At 43.1% G+C, this 22,146-nt stretch overlaps 1 protein-coding gene across 7 annotated transcripts in view; it reads right to left on the reverse strand.

Annotated features, from left to right (window-relative positions):
- UTRN (utrophin) overlaps positions 1–22,146 on the reverse strand; it is a 701,048-nt gene that overhangs the window by 601,873 nt on the left and 77,029 nt on the right. For all 7 annotated transcript variants that reach the window (XM_066595903.1, XM_066595904.1, XM_066595902.1 and 4 more), the window contains one exon: positions 12,020–12,081. In XM_066595903.1, the coding sequence (XP_066452000.1) occupies positions 12,020–12,081 (62 nt within the window). The remainder of the gene's footprint in view (positions 1–12,019; positions 12,082–22,146) is intronic.

Consider the following 22,146-nt stretch of genomic DNA (forward strand, 5'->3'; position numbering starts at 1 on the left):
TTAAATATATGAATCAAGCAAGAAACTTTTTAGCCTTATGGCCCCCTGTCCACGGGTGTTTGGTAAAATGTGGGTCTCCCCGCAGTGTTTTACCGCTGTTTGAAAAAGCCAGCTCTGCCAGCAGAGGACGCATGTGGCAGCGTATGACTGCGTATCCCATGAATGTGCAGCGCAACTTTTTTTAAATTCCCCACTCTGTCACATAGCGCGGTTGCCTATGAATCGCCACCGATTTGCAATGCATTACATATGGGCAGCTTTGCATATGCTGCCTATACAAAAGTATAGAGTACAACGCGAAATAGATCAATGCTGCGATCTATTTCTCGCGCATGTCTACACACACAAGTGCATGTTCATTGACTCCATTTCTTGCATATCACACGCGGTGAAAAAACACATGTGGACATGGGACCGTAAGGATATGCGCATTTGCTCGAGTAAAAAAAACATGCACCAATGCTCTCAGACTTCATACGCATGGCTGAGCGTGAAACTCGACTCAATATCGTAACCATGTACTGTACCCAGGATGCGAGGTGTTTTTCTTTAAAAATGTCTCCCATTGTTTTCATTGAAAAACTTAGCGTCGCACTCACGGCGCCTCGCACGCAGTGCAATGTGTTTTCCTGTCCCATTGAAAACAATGGGCGATGCGTTCCGAGGAACGTGAAAATACTGTATAGGACATGTCGTGATTTTTTTTCCCGCACCGTGATGAGGTGCAGGAAAACATCGGTCATGTATATGACTGCATTCAAATGAATGGGGTTCATATTCATGCAAGATTTGTGCCCCTCGCAACGCACAAATTTTGGGTGATTTTCTCGGCCATATGAAAGCGGCCATGACATTTGAAAAGGGGCGAATTAGCGTAATGAGCTCAATATGCTCTCTATGGCCTTAGTCACACGGGCGTTTTTTGCTGAGATTTGCGGATCGCATTACGGATGCGCATCCGCAAATCGCGTGACTGGGGCCGAAAAATCGCCCAAAAAAACAATTGAAAGCAATGCGCTGCGGGCGATCTCACGATGAATTGTCGGGAAGGGCTTAAATATATAAGCCCTTCCCTGCAATTCATCCAGAAATGTGTAAAAATAAAAAAAATATATATACTCACCTTGTCCCGGCAGACGGAGTTCAGCGTAGCCGACCGGCAGTGGGTGTGAGTGAGAGCTGCCCCTGATTGGTCCCTGCGCTGAGCCAATCAGAGGCAGCTCTCACTCACACCCATTGGTCCCTGCGCTGAGCCAATCAGAGGCAGCTCTCACTCACATCCATTCATGAATTCATGAATGGGTGTGAGTGAGAGCTGCCTCTGAGTACACGCACAAAGCCTTTTTTCCATCCGATTAAGACCATGCTGGGCATCTCCTGTATATGACTGCAAACGTTACAACAATACAAAGAACGCATCAAAAACCTGCATACTTAAAAAAAAAAAAAAATAACTCATGTATTGTTTTAATCCACACGTGTTTTACTAGTGTATGTGGTTTCTTAAAAACTCATGTGGTTGTTCTTAATTGTGGTTCAAAAAAACAACAAAAAACAAAAACACAGCCTAGGGCTAACTGCAGACGGGCGGATTTGCATTATGAACTCTTGAGCGGGCGTTCGCCTCTGGATTCTGCAGCAAATACCACCCATAGCATGCTATGTGAAAGCGCTTTTTCTTCTACATGAGCGAAAATTAATTGCAATTGTCCACTTGCAGGGAAAAAAAAATCGTAGCATGTTCTATTTCTGTGCGGATTCCACACGAACGGCTTCCATTGAAGTCAATGGAAGCTGTTCGACCGGTGGCCTTTTCTGCAATGACATCAGCAACGATTCGCAGTTCAGCTGGCAGTACAGAAAGGCAGGTACGTGCTGATGCTGGCTGGGTACAGGGTCGAATACCGCTGCAGGCTTCTGCATGCGGAATCCCACTCGGTCATGTACAGTCAGCCTAACGGACTACAAACAAATTTTCATGTAGTCCAGGAAATATGTCATAATTAGAACGTTTATGCCAAGGGTCTAGATCATGTATGTAAATGTGTTTTGCAGCATGGTTTAGGTATGGGTACGGGTGCAGATGACTGTGGCATGTAATAGGTTAAACAGCGGGCATCAGAGGCTTCTCCATTCCCTGCTGTTTGAGCAGGTGCCAGGCTGTTATGCAACAGCTGAGCACCCGCTCTCCCTAATACGGGAGACTTGTGCCAGGCTTCTCATGCAGCTACCTGTTAAAAGACAGCAGCCGCTGTCAAAAGATGTATGGGTGGTGGTTAGGGGGTTAAACCATTTTTTTTAAGAATAATCATTTTGTATAAAAAGGCCACAAGATAAGTCTTAAATACTGGTTGACAGTCGTATGAGGACTTGTTTTTAGTGGGACGAGTTGAATTTTTTAATGGCACCCGTCTAGGGTACAAATTATATATAGTAGAATTTTTACTTCAATTTATTTATTTTATTTTTTTGAGTGGGAGGGGGTTGATCGAAAAAACTTCTAGAATTATCGCCAGTGTTTTGGGGATTTGTTTTTACAGCATTCACCATTCAGTAAAAATTACATAATGATTTTTTTACCTGATCACCGCAATTACTGTGATAGGGGGTTTATAGAGATTTTTTTAACCAGTTTTTGCACAATAAAAACACATTTCTAAAGAAAAAAAATAGACTCTGCATCACTGCATTCATAGGCCCCCTGCACACGGGCGGAAATTCCGCAACGGGATTTCCCCCGCAGAATTTCCGCCCGTGGAAGCTGCCATAGGATTGCGTTAGAAAACGCAATCCTAGGCAGTCGGCCGCGATTTGTCCGCGCAAAATCACACGCAGAAAACAAATCACGGCATGTTCTAATGTTACTCCCAGAGCCAGAGCCGCGGGAGAGGTGAGTGCCACGCTGATCCCTGCAGAGGGCGCGGCTCGGGTCCCGCTGCTAGAATTCTCGCAGCGGAATCTGACCGGCTGTCTGCAGGCGGCCTAAGAATTAGAACAGTTGTTATTCTTCCAGCATCAGAGCTCTGTGAGGGCTTGTTTAGTGCAGGATGAGTTGTAGTTTTTGTTGGTAGCAGTTTCAGGTACATGTGCCTTTTGAATTGCTTTTTATTGCATTTTTGGGAGGTGAACAAAAGAGAAATAACAATTCTGGCGTCACTCATTAAATCTATTTTTACAGCGTTCACCGAGTGAGATAAATAACAAAAGGTTTTCATTGACTGGGTCGTTACAAACACCATTGATTATGTGCTACTGAAAAAAATTTTACCTAAAGAATTTAGGTATTTTATCCATTTAAAAACAGCTTTTTTTGGTGAAAATGCACTTTAAATAAACTTAATTTTTTTTTTCACACAACTTTTTAGTTCCTGCGGAGAACTTGAAAAAGTGATTGTTCGATCACTAGAATGTTATACTGCATTACTTACGTAGTTTATTCTACTAAGCCTATGACAGCAGTTTATTAGACTCTGCAAGGGGCGGGCCTAATAGGCTGAGTTACATGGCATCTTCTTCCATGCTGCAGTTGCTATTGATTGGACCATGAATGGAGTTAAACTGCCAGGATCTGAGGTATCTCCACTACTGGCTGTTAGAGCAGGAGCCTGGCTGTCAGTAGGCAGCTAAGCCACTGCCTTATGTGCCGGTTTAAAGCCCATTAGTGAAGTCAGTAAAAAGGCGTATTGCGGTCTATAACAGGTTAAACCTTCCACACGGATGACGTTATCACTGCTCCTGTTTCTGAAGGGCTCATCATATCCTCAGCAACTACAGTGTGATCTAGAATAAACTTTCAAAGTGCATTATAAAAGTGAGTATGGTATAAAATATAGATGAACGGCACTGGGGAGTTTACAGGATAGGTCTGCGCTGCTCGTATGGATGACAGTGTACGGAGAAATCAGACACAGAACCACTTACAGACTGTCCCCCATCCAGCTGGCTCCGCTACCACAATAAATACAGGATGTTTTGAAACATTTATACGGTTCTGGCTATCGGACAAAAATGTTTCTCTGCTAATATTCTTCAGGAGCGAATGGTGGGATTAGTCTGAAAGCATTCTCTTCACTCCATAGTCCATAATATGCAAGGACGAAAAAAGACATATGTCCATCCAGTTCAGCCTATTACCCCCCCCCCCCCCCCATGTTTCTAAGGGCCCCTTCACACAGGCGTATTTTCTATCCGTATTACATCTGTATTTTTTACGGACGTAATAGGGACAGCATAAACCCCATTGAGAAAAAGAACAATAAGGGACGGCGCTCCACCCACTAAAATGCAGTTCTTAGAATGCAAGAAAGAATAACAAAGGACTTACCCGGTGTAGGTGGATGGATCCCTGTGAAAGGACCCCCCACCTAACACCTCCACGTCCTGGTAGGCGTTGAATAAATGATGAAATCTCCTCTCTCTAATCCAAAAATACTGAAATGGATGCACAGGAGCAAGCAAGGATCTGTCGCCTTCCCCAATCGGGGTGCGACTAAACAAACGTGGAAAGACCAAAGAACAAAAAAAGATCCAGCGCTCTAAAGTGAAGGAAACCTATTAAACTAAATCAATAGTAGGTTCCTTAGTTTACAAAACAAAAGAAAGACTTTTATTTTAAAATACGTCCGACGCGTTTCGTCGCATAACAGCGACTTTTTCAAGTGACTAGTAGAGATGAGCGAACGTACTCGTCCGAGCTTGATGCTCGGGCGAATATTAGGGTGTTCGGGATGTTCGTTATTCGTAACGAACACCACACGATGTTCGGATGTTCGGGTTACTTTAACTTTCTTCCCTGAGAAATCTTTTCTATATGCGCTCAATGGGGCCGGCGGCAGCAGCGCCAACCCCATTGAGAACATATAGAAGACAAATCGTTCTTCTCTGCCACAGCTGTAACAGCTGTGACAGAGAAGAACGATGTTTGCCCATTGAATTCAATGGAACCGGCAATACAGCCGACTCCACTGAATGCAATGGGCTGCCGGCGATCGCGGGATGAATTGTCGGAAAAGGGGTTAAATATATAAGCCCTTCCCTGCAATTCATCCAGAAATGTGTAAAAATAAAAAATATATATATACTCACCTGGTGCCCGCAGACGGAGTTCAGCGCGGCAGGCTGCAGTTCTCCTGAACTGCTCTGAACAGCTGTGAGTAGTATTCAGCAGCCGGGGATTTAAAATCCCCGCCTGCTGAATAAGATGCCTCTGAATGGTCACAGCCTGACCAATCAGAGGCCAGCCCTCACTCACACCCATTCATGAATTCATGAATGGGTGAGTGAGGGCTGCCTCTGATTGGCTCAGGGGCAGCTCTCCTGCCCCTGAGCCAATCAGAGGCAGCCCTCACTCACCCATTCATGAATTCATGAATGGGTGTGAGTGAGGGCTGGCCTCTGATTGGTCAGGCTGTGACCAATCAGAGGCATCTTATTCAGCAGGCGGGGATTTTAAATCCCCGGCTGCTGAATACTACTCACAGCTGTTCAGAGCAGTTCAGGAGAACTGCAGCCTGCCGCGCTGAACTCCGTCTGCGGGCACCAGGTGAGTATATATATATTTTTTATTTTTACACATTTCTGGATGAATTGCAGGGAAGGGCTTATATATTTAACCCCTTTCCGACAATTCATCCCGCGATCGCCGGCAGCCCATTGCATTCAGTGGAGTCGGCTGTATTGACGGCTCCACTGAATTCAATGGGCTAACATCGTCCCTATCCGTTGCTGTGTCGTTCCCATCATTTTCTTGAATTGCCAAGATTTTCACACATGAAAACCTTAGCGAGCATCGGCGAAATACAAAAATGTTCCGGTCGCCCATTGACTTCAATGGGGTTCGTTATTCGAAACGAACACCCGAACATCGCGGGAAGTTCGTTTCGAATAACGCGAACCCGAACATTTTGGTGTTCGCTCATCTTTAGTGATTAGTCACTTGAAAAAGTCGCTGTTATGCGACGAAACGCGTCGGACGTATTTTAAAATAAAAGTCTTTCTTTCGTTTTGTAAACTAAGGAACCTACTATTGATTTAGTTTAATAGGTTTCCTTCACTTTAGAGCGCTGGATCTTTTTTTGTTCTTTGATAAACCCCATTGAGGTACTCAGATGGGAGTTTTTGTCATGCAAGGACAATGCACATTGTGAAAGAAATTGCAGCATGTCCTATTTAGGGCTGCAATCACATACTGAAATCGGCCATTAAAGTCTAAGGAATGTGTATTCAATGTGTTTTCTATGCATGTTGCCAGAGGCAGTGTGTAAAAAGAATAGTGACATCAATTGAGCCTTCATGCGTGTTTTTTTTTTCGGTGCAGTCAATACGCATGCAACATGTGCATAAAAAAAATATGCACAAAAAACTCTAAATAAACACATTTTGGTTTGGGTATGGATACAGGTGCGGATGACTAAGCTGCATGTTTTAGGTATGGGTACAGGTGCAGATGACTAGAGGCTGTAAGGTTTAGGTATGGATACAGGTGCAGATGACTAAGCTGCATGTTTTAGGTATGGGTACAGGTACCTAATCTGTATGGTTTATGTATGGGTACAGATACAGATGACTGCAGACTGTATTGTTTATGTGTGTATACCTGCTGGGTAGCAATTGGATTTGGCTTAGGACAATTCTGGGGTGCACACTGTAATGGACTATACATTCTTCATGATAAACTGTGATTGTTCCCAGCAAGAGAAACCACGTAATCTTGTAGATATGATACCTTTTAATGGCTTACAAAGATACATCATGGTAATGCGAGCTTCCGAACCAACACAGGGTTCTTATAGAGGCTTAAAATGATTTTTGTTAGTCTGCAAATTTTGGTGCAGAATTTTCAGCAGAAATGCAAATTCTGCTGCGTTCCGGCGGAATGGTTCTGCCCGTGTGAAAGCACCCTTAGGGCGCCCACCCACTGGCGATTTTTTTTCCTTTGCGTTTTGCGTTTTTTCTCAAGAGCAATTAGTTTTGAATGTACTCCTGTCCACTGGCGTTTTTTTTTTCGGTCCGTTGCAATTTTTAACATAGGAACTGTCAGTTGCATATGTGTCCTTATTTTTCTCTTAATGCACCCATGAATGTCAATGGAAATTAATGGAAAAGGCGCGAAAAAGCCGCGAAAATGCCGCGAAAAAGCCGCAAAAAACGCCGCGGAAAACGCTGCGTTTTTCACGCTCGAAAATCGCAAACGCCAGTGGGTGGGCGCCCTTAAGGGAGCACTAAAAAAACCTGCAGCATGCTCTAGGCTAGTGTGCATTTGCGCACCAAAGGCCCCATAGGAGTCTCCACATAACATCCACATAATTGCGCATTACTTTGCACAATATCGCAGGAAAAAGAACACATCAGGAAGTAATTAGGCTACCTTTTAAAGCAAAGGACAGGTGTGTCCCGTGCCCCAGTAAAATATCCCTATCAGGGCAATGCAAAATGTGCAAAAGCACAATGTTCATGGGGCAAATCGATTGCGCACCCACATGCATTTTGCGCATACACCAGTGTGAAGCTACCCTTACACTTTGTACTGGGTGTGGTTCATGATTGCAGATGTTTCATGTCAACCCCCCTGAGGGACCTTTCACACGGGATGGAATAGGCTGCATGACGCAGTAAATTCCACACCAAAATCCACAGGCTACCTGAGGATGCAGAATTGAAATTTGCTTAAAACTTGCCTGCAATTTCGCATCATAAATCCGCTATTAATCCTGCGGAATTTGGTGTATAATTTGGCAGCTGTAGATTTGGCTGCGTCCTGCGGTGTTTAGGTATGAGTGTGAAAGGTTTCGGACAAGCTTTTACGTCTATATGTAACAATGCTCTATAGTTAATCATCACCATATAGTATCACAGCAAATAAACTGGCGATGTGTCTGAATGCTGAAACTACCGGTAGTACGGGCCTTTGATTACATGAGAGCAGAAATGTGAGATGTTGGCCGTTTGGGATTTCATCCAGTAAATAGCCCATGCATAGCTTCATAAAGACATATATAGTATTACCATATCAGAGACCTCTATAGCAAGTATTTATCAGATAGACCTATGTAGCATGTATTATCAGATAGACATATATAGTGTGTATTATCATATGGACATATATAGCATGTATTATATAGACATATATGGCACATATGATCATATAGATATATAGTGTATCATAAGAGAGACATATATACCGTGTTTCCCCGAAAATAAGACAGTGTCTTATATTAATTTTTGTTCAAAAAGGTTTAAATTTTTTACATGTATAGCTGCCTGGACACTATTTAAATTGTCTTTTTTAATTAACTGTTAGCAGGGCTTAACTTTGGAGTAGGGCTTATATTTCAAGCATCCTCAAAAAGCCTGAAAAATCATTTTGCATCCTCAAAAATTCTGGAAAATCATGCTATGTCTTATTTTCAGGGTATGTCTTATTTTCAGGGAAACGGGGTAGCATGTATTATCATATAGACAGATACAGCACACATTATCATATAGACATATATAACATGTATTATATAGACATATATGGCACATATGATCATATAGATATATAGTGTATCATCAGATAGACATATATAGTGTGTATTATCACATAGCTATATATATATAGCACATATTATCACATATACATATAGCATGTATTATGGCCTGAAAATGAAGTAAAATAAATGTTCAATTATTTCAAATTGAATACAAATGTTTTGGAGCACGCCATGGAAAACTGTACAGCGAGGCAGCAGAGACATATAAAGATGGCTCTGCTGGGTGTGGGAGCCGAATACATCATGTTTCTGGCATTCTCAGGAAATTCCTGCAACAGCACAATGATTTTCAATCAACTCTTCCGCATACACTGATTTACACAGTTGTTTCCACTAGCTGAAAGTGAAAATATTAGATTGAAAGATTTCCCCTTGTCAAGAACATGGCAGCAGTGAAGAGTCAGGGCTCTTTCACACGACCGGATGTGTTTTTACATTCGGCTTTACGCGCTGCAAAATCGCATGAATGAAGAATAGCCGCAATCAAGTCCCGATCTTTAGCTGCGTATTTTTTGTCGCTCACACGAGCGGTTGCAGCGTATTGGCAAAGCTAATTGACCATTTCAATGGCTGAGAGCAGCATTGTGTGACAACACAACTCGATCGGATTAATAACACATTGATTTCGATGTGTTGATTCACATGAGCAATTTTTCACTTGCAGCGATATTGTGAGATTGAAAAATCGCTGCATGACACATATTTGGGTGATTCATCATAGGTAATCACCCATTATTACCCATGGGATCTTGAAAAAAAATCGCATTACGATTTTCACGTGCGTATAAAACGTGCGTGAAAATCACAAGTACGTAGATGCGAGGTGATGCATTTTTATAACCAAAAACACAATATGCTCGCATCCAGAATCGCAAGTTTACAAGCACAATATCAGTCTGAGTTTCTAGGACCAATACTGTGCCCACCAATGTGAATGGCCCCTTATAAACTGCGATTCTGGATGCGAGCACAATGCATTGTTGCTTAAAAAAACGCATCATATCTATATAGTTGCGATTTTCACTTTTCAAAAGCATGACAAAATCGCAAATACTTCCAACCAACTTCAATGGTTAAAATTGCACTCACTTGCAAATAGCTAGGCATGCAAGTACAATTTTTTATAAGCTCCCATAGGAAATAAGGGGTGATTATGAGGAATCACCCAAAAACAGGACATGCAGCGATTCTTCTATCTTACAACATCACTGCAAGAAAAATTTGCTCAAGTGAATATATACATTGAAATCAACGTGCTATTAACATAGGGCGCTTTAACACAGCTTAGAAAATCTTGCAAGATTTGTACATTGATAGACACACAAACTTCGCACGATTATGAACCCCTTTTCCTTTGCATGGAGTCATACACGCGATTTTTTTTTTGCCCGCATTCAGGAAATGAATCATGGCATGTCCTATTTTTGAGCGTGCCCTTGCATCGCATCGCCCATTGCTTTCAATGGGACCGGTGGCAGAAAGGCACCATGCGCTAGCTGCACGCAGTGCTGTGTGATGTGATGCTTCCCCATTGAAAACTCTGGGCGCAGATGCCCAACAGGGTGTCCCAACAATAATTATTCCTGTGCTTTTAGACAAGAATGTTCATCACTAGTGAATGGAAGTGGAGCGGGACGTAGATCATTACAGTGGGCCTGCCTCCACAGTAAGCAGGCAGTTGTTCATAGATGAATGACTGCCTGCTTACATTGGCTGATCTGTTCACTTTTCTGTATGTACAGTACCCCAAAATCGGGTACTGACGCACTTTCTGTGATGATTACAGTGTTAAATTAGGTTTAATGTGATATATCAAAAGTGTGAAATATAATGTGTTCATATTTCTCACTGAATTATGTGTTTAGGTAATATTCTCCAGCCCCTGGTGAGTGCAGGTCACTTAGCCACAGTGAAAGGTGTTTAGCCAGGTATAGAGATCCTGTGATTCGTAAAACCTCTAGATAGGCAGGGTTAGTTACAGTACAAAAGGAGAGTCTTTCAAGTCCAGAGCTAGGCTCAAGCTTGAGAGAGGTGAGGGAGGAACAAGGAGAAAGCCAGTTAGATGGGAAGTTGAACATCTAAAGTGTGAGTACTCAAGAGCAAGAACGTTTTAGTAACAGAAGAGAGAGAGGGCATGGGCACAGCAAGAAAGGAAGCCAAGTCAGCCAGAGATAGGCCTAACCAGGTAGCGAAGCTAGAAGGCAAATCACAGAGGATAAATGTACCCTGTACTAAGCCCCTGAGAAAATGCAAAAGTCATTAATGCCTGCAACTGTAACTGTTTCTTCTAAAATCGTGAATTTGAATTATATGCTACAAGCCAAGTTAAGCTCTTGACGAATAAAACTATTTTGGCTTAATTTTACACCTGACTCTTGGATTACCTTCCTACCATTGATTACATCTGCACTGAGGTACCACACTAAGCAATCAAGGCAGGACAGAGGTTCTACCCCCATTATATTTATTTCTCCACTTTTTGTATTTATTATTTTTGTTCGGACTGTATACGGACTGGCGTCACAACAAAGCAACATCTTTCTCTCCCAAACTCTGCAGGTAGCGCTCCACTGGGGTATCACCATTGTATTCTGCCCAATCCCATGGGCAGCATGCAATAAGAACTGCCAAATTTACCACTGAATGCGGCGTACCGCACCAGATCACGATTTTCCATGTCTCAGGGGAGCAGCAGAGCCACTGTGATTATAATAAATAATAAAATAATAATCTTTTATATAGCGACAACATATTCCGCAGCACTTGCAAGACATGGAGAACAGAAACGAAACCACGGTTACATGTAGTAATCAATTGCTGGAAAGAGTAGGGGTGAGGGTCCTGCTCCAACTCGCTTACATACAACAAATAGGGCGATACAGAAGGTAAAGGGGCTGGAGATGTGCACGGTATGGCAAGGTGGAGAGTGTGATTTTCATCTTATTCCTCTCTGCTTAACCCCCCCTATCGCGGATCTGCGCTCGGTTCTGTCCGCTGCACATGCATTGAGTAGGGAACGAATTTTCATTCGTCAGACGGTCAGGACGTGCATTTACACTGAACGATAATTGGACAGATTCCCGCTAGATGCTGGAATCTGAATGATTTCTCGGTCCGTGTAAAAGGGCCCTTAGTTTATGGTGCTGTTTGGAGTTGACAGGTTCCCTTTAAATACAGCTGGTTGTGCAGGATCCCAATGTAGGCTGGCCGAGGAGTGTCCTCTTAGTATATGTTTGGCCATCAAGTTCTGAATATCTTGGCATATACTACAAGAGATTTTTCTTCCAAATACCTTGAATCTGTACCATAGGCACTGTATGAATTGAACCTAAGCACAATGTAAGCAACTAAAAACATTTCAGGGAATTTAAAACTAAAATATATGAGAAAAGCTGAAGTTACATCATCCAATGATAATAATTGTACACAACCAACCACTAACAGATCTTCCGCTATAGTGTAGAGGGTTGAAGGATGAAAGGTCTTACCTTTGAGAAACGAGCATTGATCCATTTTGTGAAGGTTTTCTTTTGTACATCATTGTGTTCGTCTGTAAGAAAGCAGATACAAATTAGCACAAGGCATGTCCATGATTTGAGTCGATGTACACATACACACACACACACTCATTGTCAAAAAAAATCTTACTCCTACTTACTTACTAAGAAGTTGTCACTTTGCTGCAAAACTCGGCATGCAGTTATATCTCAGGCAGATATACAAATTATTAGAGTTGTGGTGTGATTAGATGGACGGTCTGAGGCCCTAAAAGTGGTTCCACCCATATCCTATAGAAAAGGCTTTCAGAGGCTACTTGTGTGTAGTGACCTCTTCTTCCGCTTCGGTAGAGCTTGTTGGCCACCAGACACCTCAACGACGCAATCAATATAAGCACACCAAATCCTCTATTTTCTACATAATTGTACTGTGAGGATGTGGTCTGAGCCTCCTCAGGAGATGTTGGTCTCTTTGTGATGTGAGTGATGATAAGGCTAAGCGCTGTACCCATTTAGGAAAAAAGGAGAAAAGTCCACTTAATAATCAAGGTTTTGGTATGTGCCCATAGGTAGCTCACATGCCCGACTGGCAGTGCTGGAATGCCCTAGGTGGCTTACATGCCCTGCTGGGGTGTCGGAATGCCCGTAGCTATCTTACATGCCCTGCTAGGGTGTCGGAATGCCCGTAGGTAGCTTACATGCCCTGCTGGGGGTGTCGGAATGCTTGGCCATCTTCAGTGATTGTTGTAGTAGGGGAAGGAGAACCTGTTCCAGAAGAAATGTGGGCAGGTGAAGAAAAGAGAGAGCAAAGTCCCTGGCTATAAACAAAGAGTGGTAGTCACATGATGGGCACAAATGACAGACAACATAACTGTCAGGAGAATAGTGAGGGGGAGCAAAGGAGGAGCAAATCTCTCTTCCCTTTGACCAAATCAGAGCTGACCAGAAAAGTCACAATTCCAGGCCAGAAGAGGTGCAGAAGTTCAAGCGGCAGAGAAGTACACTATGGCCCAAGAGAGAGCAGTAGAGGCCCGGGAGATGTTGGGCAACAGAGTGCAGGTGGACAGGGAGACTCCCTCCGACATCACTGGCAGCAAATAAAGAGTCAGCGTGCAAGAGCAGAGAACTTGTAATGCAGGAACCCAAGATGGTTAGATAGTGCCGGAAAGTTGTCAACTTTCTTCAATCACTTCTAAACAATGGAACAAAAATCATGTACAGTCCAAAAAAATAATAAACAATGCCAGTACTTCTGTTTTGGTCACCTTCACTCAAGCCAATGGAATAGAAAGATCAACAATTCATGCCTACCAAAATGGTACAACTAAAAACTATAGCTCGTGAAGCAAAAAGAACATTGCAGATCCACCAACCGGAAAATAAAAGTTCTGGGTCTTAGAATATGATAAGACAAAGCAATACAAAAAATTAAGTTTTATATTTCATGAAAGTAGTAAGACATAACAAAAACTATACACCATAATCATACTGATCAACAGAAAAAAGGTAACATGTCATACAGTGGGCACCTTAAAAGCGAAACCAAAAAAACACACCCAAAAATTGCATAATTTAAGTTCTTTTGCCACTTCATCCCCTCCCCCAAAATGTTTCAATTTTTCAATACATTATATGGTACAAAAATGCCATTAAACATACTGCTCATCCAACAGAAACAAAGAAGCTGGCACAAGGCCATGCCGATGGAAAAATTAAAACTTTATGGCTCCTTGAAAGCGGGGATGAAAAAGTCGCTGCCAAAAAAAACTGCAATAGATAGAGGCTCAGGGTACATTTAGGCTGAATGTCCACGGGCAGCCGCCGCCTGGAAGCAGGAGCCGTCAGACGAATCTCCGCTGTCAGCCTATATCTGACAGATAGGCTGACCACAGAGAATTGCGGTAATTTCGCAGCATGCTGCGAGTTGCCGCCCGCGAGCGGAGAATCGCAATGATTCTCCGCTCGTGGACAGGGGGGAAGTGCTCTCCAAAGCAATGTTCACTGCATTCCCCACCGGTGGACAGGCAGCCTTAAATGTAGTGGAGATGCTGTGGAATTTGCAGTGGAATTTGCCTCAGTGGAAATTCTATAGCATTTCCAATATGTGTAAACCTACCCTTAGCCGGGGGTCACACGGGTGTATGTGTATTTGCGTGTGCATGTGTGTAGTGTTTTTGTGGAATTAAAGGGGTTGTCCCGCGAAAGCAAGTGGGGGTATACACTTCTGTATGGCCATATTAATGCACTTTGTAATGTACATTGTGCATTAATTATGAGCCATACAGAAGTTATAAGAAGTTATTCACTTACCTGTTCCGTTGCTAGCGTCCCCGTCTCCATGGTGCCGTCTAATTTTCAGCGTCTAATCGCCAGATTAGACGCGCTTGCGCAGTCCGGTCTTCTTCTTTTCTCAATGGGGCCGCTCGTGCCGGAGAGCGGCTCCTCGTAGCTCCGCCCCGTCACGTGCCGATTCCAGCCAATCAGGAGGCTGGAATCGGCAATGGAGCGCACAGAAGCCCTGCGGTCCACCGAGGGTGAAGATCCCGGTGGCCATCTTCACCAGGTAAGTAAGAAGGCACCGGAGCGCGGGGATTCAGGTAAGCACTGTCCGGTTTTTTGTTTTAACCCCTGCATCGGGTTTGTCTCGCGCCGAACGGGGGGGCTATTGAAAAAAAAAATAAAAACCGTTTCGGCGCGGGACAACCCCTTTAATAATGCCTTTTTTGCAAGCACATTAGCGTATTTTACTGTACTTTTTGCATCCGCAAGGCATGTTCATTTGCGGACTGCACACAAAGGCACATTGATTAAATTGGCTAATTAAATTAATGTGTTTCGGAAGTGTTCTTTTCCCAGTGAAATTACTAGTGTATTGCATACGGATTTGCGCACCCTCAATAGACTTCTATAGGGACCTTGGGAGCGCAAATACGCAGAAAAATACAATATGTTCTATTTTTTGTGTGTGCACAAAATACGGAAATATGAACAAACCCACTGAAATCAATTGGTTGTATTCTGTGTGCACTGCGTATTAAATTGAGCACATGCAGATATGCCCGTGTAATGGCAGACTTGGGAGAATTAATATGCAGCAGATTTAGGCTGCTTTCACACGGCCAACAAAATTGTGCGGTTTCTAGTGATGAGACAGTGCTACAAATCGCGTTGTGTATGTGAAGCCCATGCTTTCCAATGGGTTCATTCACATTAGCGATGTTTTGTAGGCTGCTACATTGTGAGAGAAACAAATTGCGATGTTTGTAGCCCATGTTTCCCTATGGAGCCTTCCTTTGTGTTGCATCACATCGCATGAAAACACGAACAAGTGTACCGGAACGTCGGGAGGAGAAGTGCGGCGGAGTGGACAGCGCCTGTTAGGTTACTTTTAAAAAAAAATGTAGCCAGGGCATATTTTCGGGGTACGGCTTAAATTTTAAGCACACCGCACCTCTCCCCTCACCCCCACGTAAATCCCTGCAAAAGAGTGCTACAAAATTGCATGACTTTGTAGCACCACAAAATCGCAATATGGATGCGAGAAAACGCAGCGATATCACACAGCACACAGCTGTGATTTTCTCACAGCGATGTCGCTATCGCCTGTGCAAACGATGCCTTATTGCTGAATTTTCTGGCCCATTTATCTTAATGGGCCTTACAGAAATGTGTCTGCTTGCTGCCAGTACAACCCTATTTAGATGAATTAAAGTGAATTTCAGTTGCAAACATTTCTGTAACAAATCTGTATCTACATATGAATCTATCCCTAGGCCTCCTTCACATGACCGTTTGCATTTTTACGTTCGCCCTTACGCACCATATAATCGTATGACTGAAGATTTGTTGCAATCAAGTCACAATCTTCAGCTGCGTATTCCATGCCATTCACACGGGGAGCTGCTGCTTATAGCAAAAAGCAATGAAAACCAGCGATCAGCAGAAGTCCTTGGAATGACTAATAATGCTCAAACAGGGCGCGCTGTCTTCTTTAACTAGCGTTGTACGCTGGGTAACCCCTTCCACCTCCCTTTTTTCCGGCTTCCATAGAAGTCCATGGGAACTTGCTGTATATTTCGGAAAAAGATAGGGCAAGACCTATCTTTTCACGCGTTGTATAAAACCAGTGACTGAAACCGGTTGAGTATGCGCTATTTTTCCCAACTAATTTTTTTTTTTACGAGGCCAAAAATTGTCCCTCTGAATGAATACTTTGGAATCCAATGCTTCGCATAGTCACGATTTTTGGGTGACTTTTTTACACGTCTGAATACCAGCGTAAATACGGTCATCTGAATTAGGCCTAAAGTATAAAACTTGTAAGTATCGAATCTTTTATCCATGAACCATATGCTCACATTACGCAAACAGAAGATTTGTGCTGCAGACATTTCAGTAAAACGAAAGGAAAAACATACAAAAGCACAAAAAGCTAAGTAATATGACTACTGGCAACTATCTGGCTCATTCTGTAAGCAGGAATTGTATTTGAAGGATTGAGGGTTAAAAAATGCAGATATTCCACCAACACATTCACCACATATGGAAAAGGAATGTCTGCTCAGAACAAATAACTATTTTGTGTTAATTAGGCATTTCTAATCCAGAGGGCAAAATTCCCCGAATTCCTTATCAGTAGATCTGCCTACAAGCACAAGACTAAAACTCTTAACACATTTTGAACAACAACCTTGGTGAGACTAAACATGAAAATAAAAAATATGGACAATTCTATTCTTACGACTGTACAAAATTGTTCACTCCAAAGAAAAACACAAATCTAAAAAAAAAAACAACTAAGGGCTCGCTCACATTAGGGCTTTCAGTCAAAATGTTCTCATTGTTCAGTTGTTTCAGCAGAAAAATGGACTTGAATCACCATTAAGGTCCTTTTACACACAACGATTATCGCTCAAAATTCGCTCAAAAACCATCTTTTGAACGATAATCGTTGCATGTAAATATGTGCCCATCGTGCACTTACCGTGCACTTTTCCACAGGCAGTGCTGATAAGATTCTTTCAGCTGCTGTCCTGCTGGAGAACAATAGTGATGCATTTAGAGAACGGACCACGCACTGTTCTCTAAATACATGCAAATAAAGCTAGTTAGCTACTAATTAATTGGGCTGATTAGCCCATTAGTACCCAATGCAAAATGGTCGCTCAAAACTGTAAGTTTCTGTTGAATTTTGAGCAATCATCTGTGTGCGTAAATGGAACTTTACACAATAATTCTTCCTGTCCTGTCCTTGGCTCAGTCTACAACCATGTTTCTACTTACTCTTCTGCTGAAACAATTTTTGGAGTAAGAGTTTGGGTTCCTTGCAGGGGAAACAAGATCTCAATTGGTGGGATTAAAAAGTGAAAAATAGAGCCCCCAAATTTAGCCCTAAGCCAAATTCGTTTTGTGGCACGGCAGATCCACATCCACTGTCTTCATGAGTATGTCGCCATATTAGTTGGAAGAGGTTTCCAACATATATGCCAATCGGCAACCACAGAGGAAGCACGAATTAAGCCTACTGTATGCAATGAAACCTATTTGAAATGACTATATAAAATTGCTGTGAAAAATGGTCTTTAAGGTGGATGGTCTTCTCAATGAAGAGGATAGCATAAAACGAAACGGAAATTGAAAATGCAACTTTATAACGTTAAAAGGGTTCTCCACGCAAATATTATTGATGACCTTTCCTTAGTATAGATAATTAATAATTAATTGGCTGGTGTCTACCGCTCAGGATGCTAACCGATCAGCTGATCAGGCGCCTGCTGTCAGTGCCTCAACACACTGAGGTACAGAGTGGAAGTACACAGCTCCAGACCCTATGTAGTGGCCGCTGCTGGTAAATGCAGGTGCAGCTCTCACTGAGTTTAATGAAACTCCAGCCTGGAATTACAAGCATCGACCACTAGCTAACTGCTCTGTGGTACTGTTGTATTATGTCACCACCGGACGTTAGGGGTGGAGACATAATACAGCTGTAGTTACATGCAGGTGACGGCCCCAGCCTGTGATTGGCTGTCCCTGCTTCCCTCTCGGCTCAGAAGTGCCATGCTGTCCCCGCTGCCCTCTGCTCTGAACTGCCCTGCAAAGCTTGACAGGCAGGCTGTCGCCACCGTCAACACTGTCCTTTCCCTCTTGCCCACCCCATTGCTGCCAACACTGTCCTCCCCCCTGCTGTTGCGGCACCCACCGGTGTGGAACAGCCCAACCCACATTCTTTCCAGCTTCAGCAGATGCGGCCGCTGGCGGCTACTTCGCCCCCCTGCCTCCACTGCCTTCAGCAGCTGTCACGGGCACCGCTGGAGAGAGCACCATGAGGAGCAGAATAGCCCTCAGCAGCCACACCCCCCCCCCCCCCCCCCGAGCTCCCTTTACCAGCTGTCGGGGGCGCCGGTGTGGACAGGCGCACTCTCTTGGCTGATGACGGCAGCAGCAGCCTCCTCACGTCCAGCGGCTCGCTCTTTTCCCAGTCAGCCTCTGAAGTGTTGTGCCTGCTGCGCTGTAGCTCCGTCTGCGAGGGCGCCCTTGCATCTGCCCTGGTCCTGTTGGGACATGCAGCCAATAGGGAGCTAGGGGTCTGACAGAGGGCATTCCTTCATCTAAGGACTGTCAAACCCCTAGCTTCCGGTGGCATCAAGATACAACAGTACCCAGGTCTGCTTCCACTCCGTACCTCTGTGTATTGTGGCACTGACAGCAGGAGCCCGATCAGCTGGGGCCCCAATAAATGGACTTAGACCAGTCAACTACTGATGACCTATCCTGAAGATCCATTCACACGGGACGGGATTAGCCAGCCATGTGGCAAAGTCAGGTGGAACCAGTGTTGCGGTGCGGAATTGACAGCCACAACATGTCAATTCTTTTTTTTTTTTTTTTTGGTTGCGGCCTCACTCCTCTTTATGGGGAGAGAAAGGCGCAATGGAATGCCGGCGGCCGAACCGCTCCAAAACCCGCGGCAGTTTTGAAGCTGCGGCTCTCCTGCGTAAATCTTGCGGCTTTTTGGAGCGGCCAAGCTGCGAGATTTCCGCTGGATTTCTGTTCCGTGGGAACTCAGCCTAAATGTTCAATGCTTTTATGGTGCCTACTATGAAAGTTGAATAACCAGGAATGACGATAAACTTTGTAGGTTGTACGACAAATAATCTCACTTTAGGATGACGTTCTATGAGAAAGACTTGCAAGATGTAGTTAGCCAATTTATTTTCACTGTCTTCTCATTTCCACAAGAAGGGCCAAACTCTATGACTCTAATTGTTTTATAAACATATTGAAGACACTCAGCAATACACGTCTGTATTTATAAGTTGTCTCTGTTATTATATTGTTTATATTGTAGTTGGGAAGAAATTAGACAAAACACAATTTCATAATGAAAACTAAAGAATGAGCTCAAGCTATGCGAAAAAAGACTTTGGATCTGCTTCTGTAACTATCAACATGCTTAGCAAGTAAGAATGTAGTAATCCGACGCTACATTAGTGTAATAATAATAATCATGATAATCTAAATAAAAGAAAACCGCACAAGTACTGGACCTCTTTTGTGTTTCGGATATTTTCTGATATTATTGTTTACTTAACGTTTCAAGTGTTCATGTTCTAGCTAAAGAGAGTTGATTGATTCTTATATTGACCTCTGGAAAAGAATATTAGTTGCTGACATCTATTGCTGAATTCACATATGGCTTTTTTGTTGCCCTATTGAATTGTGCAATTAAAAAAACACATTAAAAACAGCATGTTTTTTTTAAGCACTTTAAAAAAAGGTTTGGTATCTTGCTAGCCAGTAAAGCAAAATGTGATTGTACCCAGCAAGAGAAACCAAGTAATCTTGTAGATATGTTACCTTTTGATGGCTAACAAAAATACATGATATTAATGCGAGCTTCCGAGCCTACGTAGAGTTCTTCTTTAGGCTTAAATGAAATAGATCCGAAGAGGTATGCATATTTATACACACATACTTAGACAAGGCACAGACATGGATGTGATTAAATTGCACGTAAAAGAATACTACAACAGAAATACAAACATCCTTAAATAGTCACTGATAAAGATGTGAAGGTTTTATGACCCGACTCAAAAATATGTGAGGGAATTGAGAAGGGTCGTCAGAAGCCTGTCTGTGGGCTCCACAAAACTTTTGGTCTTGATACTGGAGAACCCTAGGGTTGGAACATTCTACATGCTTCAAAAACTACACAAAGCTGGCAACCCAGGGAGGCCAATTATCTCACATGTGGGAACCCTCACTGAAGGAATCTCAGGATGGGTAGAAGGTGTCCTCAAAACACTGGGGAGATACACAACCAGCTACTTGCAAGGCACCACGGACCTACTGAACAAACTATCAACTATAGGTTCCACCCCCAATGGTGCCATACTGGCCACCATGGATGTGGAATCTTTATGTTCCAACAACCCACACGAAGATGGACTGACCCCCTGCCAGACACACTGTGAGGCCTATGGCATTGCCTCTGAATTCGTGTTACAACTCATGAGATGCATCCTCACTAGAGATGAGCGAGCGTACTCGGATAAGCACTACTCGCTCGAGTAATTGGCTTTATCCGAGTATCGCTGTGCTCGGGGCTAAAGATTCGGGTGCCGGCACGGAGCGGGGAGCTGCATGGGGAGAGCGGGGAGGAACGGAGGGGAGATCTTTCTCTCCTTCTCTCCCGCCCGCTCTCCCCTGCTCCCCGCTGCGACTCACCTGTCAGCCGCAGCGGCACCCGAATCTTTAGCCCCGAGCACAGCGATACTCGGATAAAGCCAATTACTCGAGCGAGTAGTGCTTATCCGAGTACGCTCGCTCATCTCTAATCCTCACACATAATTATTTCTCCTTTGGCAAAGAGATAGTCCTGCAACTCAATGAAACCTCCATGGGTAGTAATATGGCATTGCAATATGCCAACTTTTTCATGGCAAAACCAGAGAGTGACTTTCTGGCCTCCTGCTCCAACAAACCATTGGCCTACTTCTGCTACATTGATGACATCATAATCATCTGGGCCAACACCGAACAAGAACTAATGAAATACCATGAGAAATTCAATGCATTCCACCCCACCATAAACTTGACATTAAGCTAGTCATACACAGAAATCAACTTTTTGGACACCACCATAAACATGTCAAACAACTCAATACACCCACCTGGACTAGAAGGTTGCATATGTGTGATTCAGTTCTCTATCTAAACCCAATCACCGAGGGAACCAAAAACTAAAATATAACCTTTATTGATATACAAACTAAAATACGTTATGGCCTGGTTTAGCAATTTAACATAAAACCTCTATTAAATGGATATACACAATAGGTTCTTTATATCTCTACTTAGAGGCTATCTATCATAGATGATGACCTAATCACCACACAATATTCCACAAATTGAGTGAAGTGGTGTCTAAAGCATGGACATCCTCATGTAACTAGCAATGGAGAATGGTTTTTATCGCTTGCTTCAATCCCTAGGGAATATATATCACCATCCAAGTGATGTCCCTTTTCTTTCCCCTCACAGACAATGCAGAGGGGAGTTAGTGGTGTCTAAAACATAGACATCCACAGATAACTAGCAATGGTGAATGATGTTTTCACTTGCTTTAATCTTCAGGGCATATATTCCTTCAGAGAATCTTGATGAAGCTCTGTGGGTATCTATCACCATAGATAAATATCACTTTTTCCCACAACTGATGCAAAGGGGGATTAGTGATATGTTAATTAATAGACGGTGAAGAATCCCCTTACTAAAACCACAACCATAGCCACAGAACTTGGTAATAATCTTTACCTATACCCGATTATGATTTTTAATCATGGCATAGGAAAGTACCAAGTTCAATAACAGAACCAATGTGTCAGTGATAATAAAAAAGGAAAGACAGTCAGCACATATGTATGTTTTACAGTGCTGACTATTTTCCTTTCATTTAACGGCAATAATGATACAAGCCGTAACTGCTCTTTTTTATATACGTGCTCTAAGGCATTAGGGTGAACTGACAGGTGCATACACAAAGAATCCCTTAGTGATTTTTAGGATCTCTGTATGCCCTCTCTATTTATTTCAAGATTTGTGTCACCCTAAAATAA

The sequence above is a fragment of the Eleutherodactylus coqui genome, chromosome 3, assembly GCF_035609145.1.
Source record: "Eleutherodactylus coqui strain aEleCoq1 chromosome 3, aEleCoq1.hap1, whole genome shotgun sequence".
Lineage (NCBI taxonomy): Eukaryota > Metazoa > Chordata > Amphibia > Anura > Eleutherodactylidae > Eleutherodactylus > Eleutherodactylus coqui.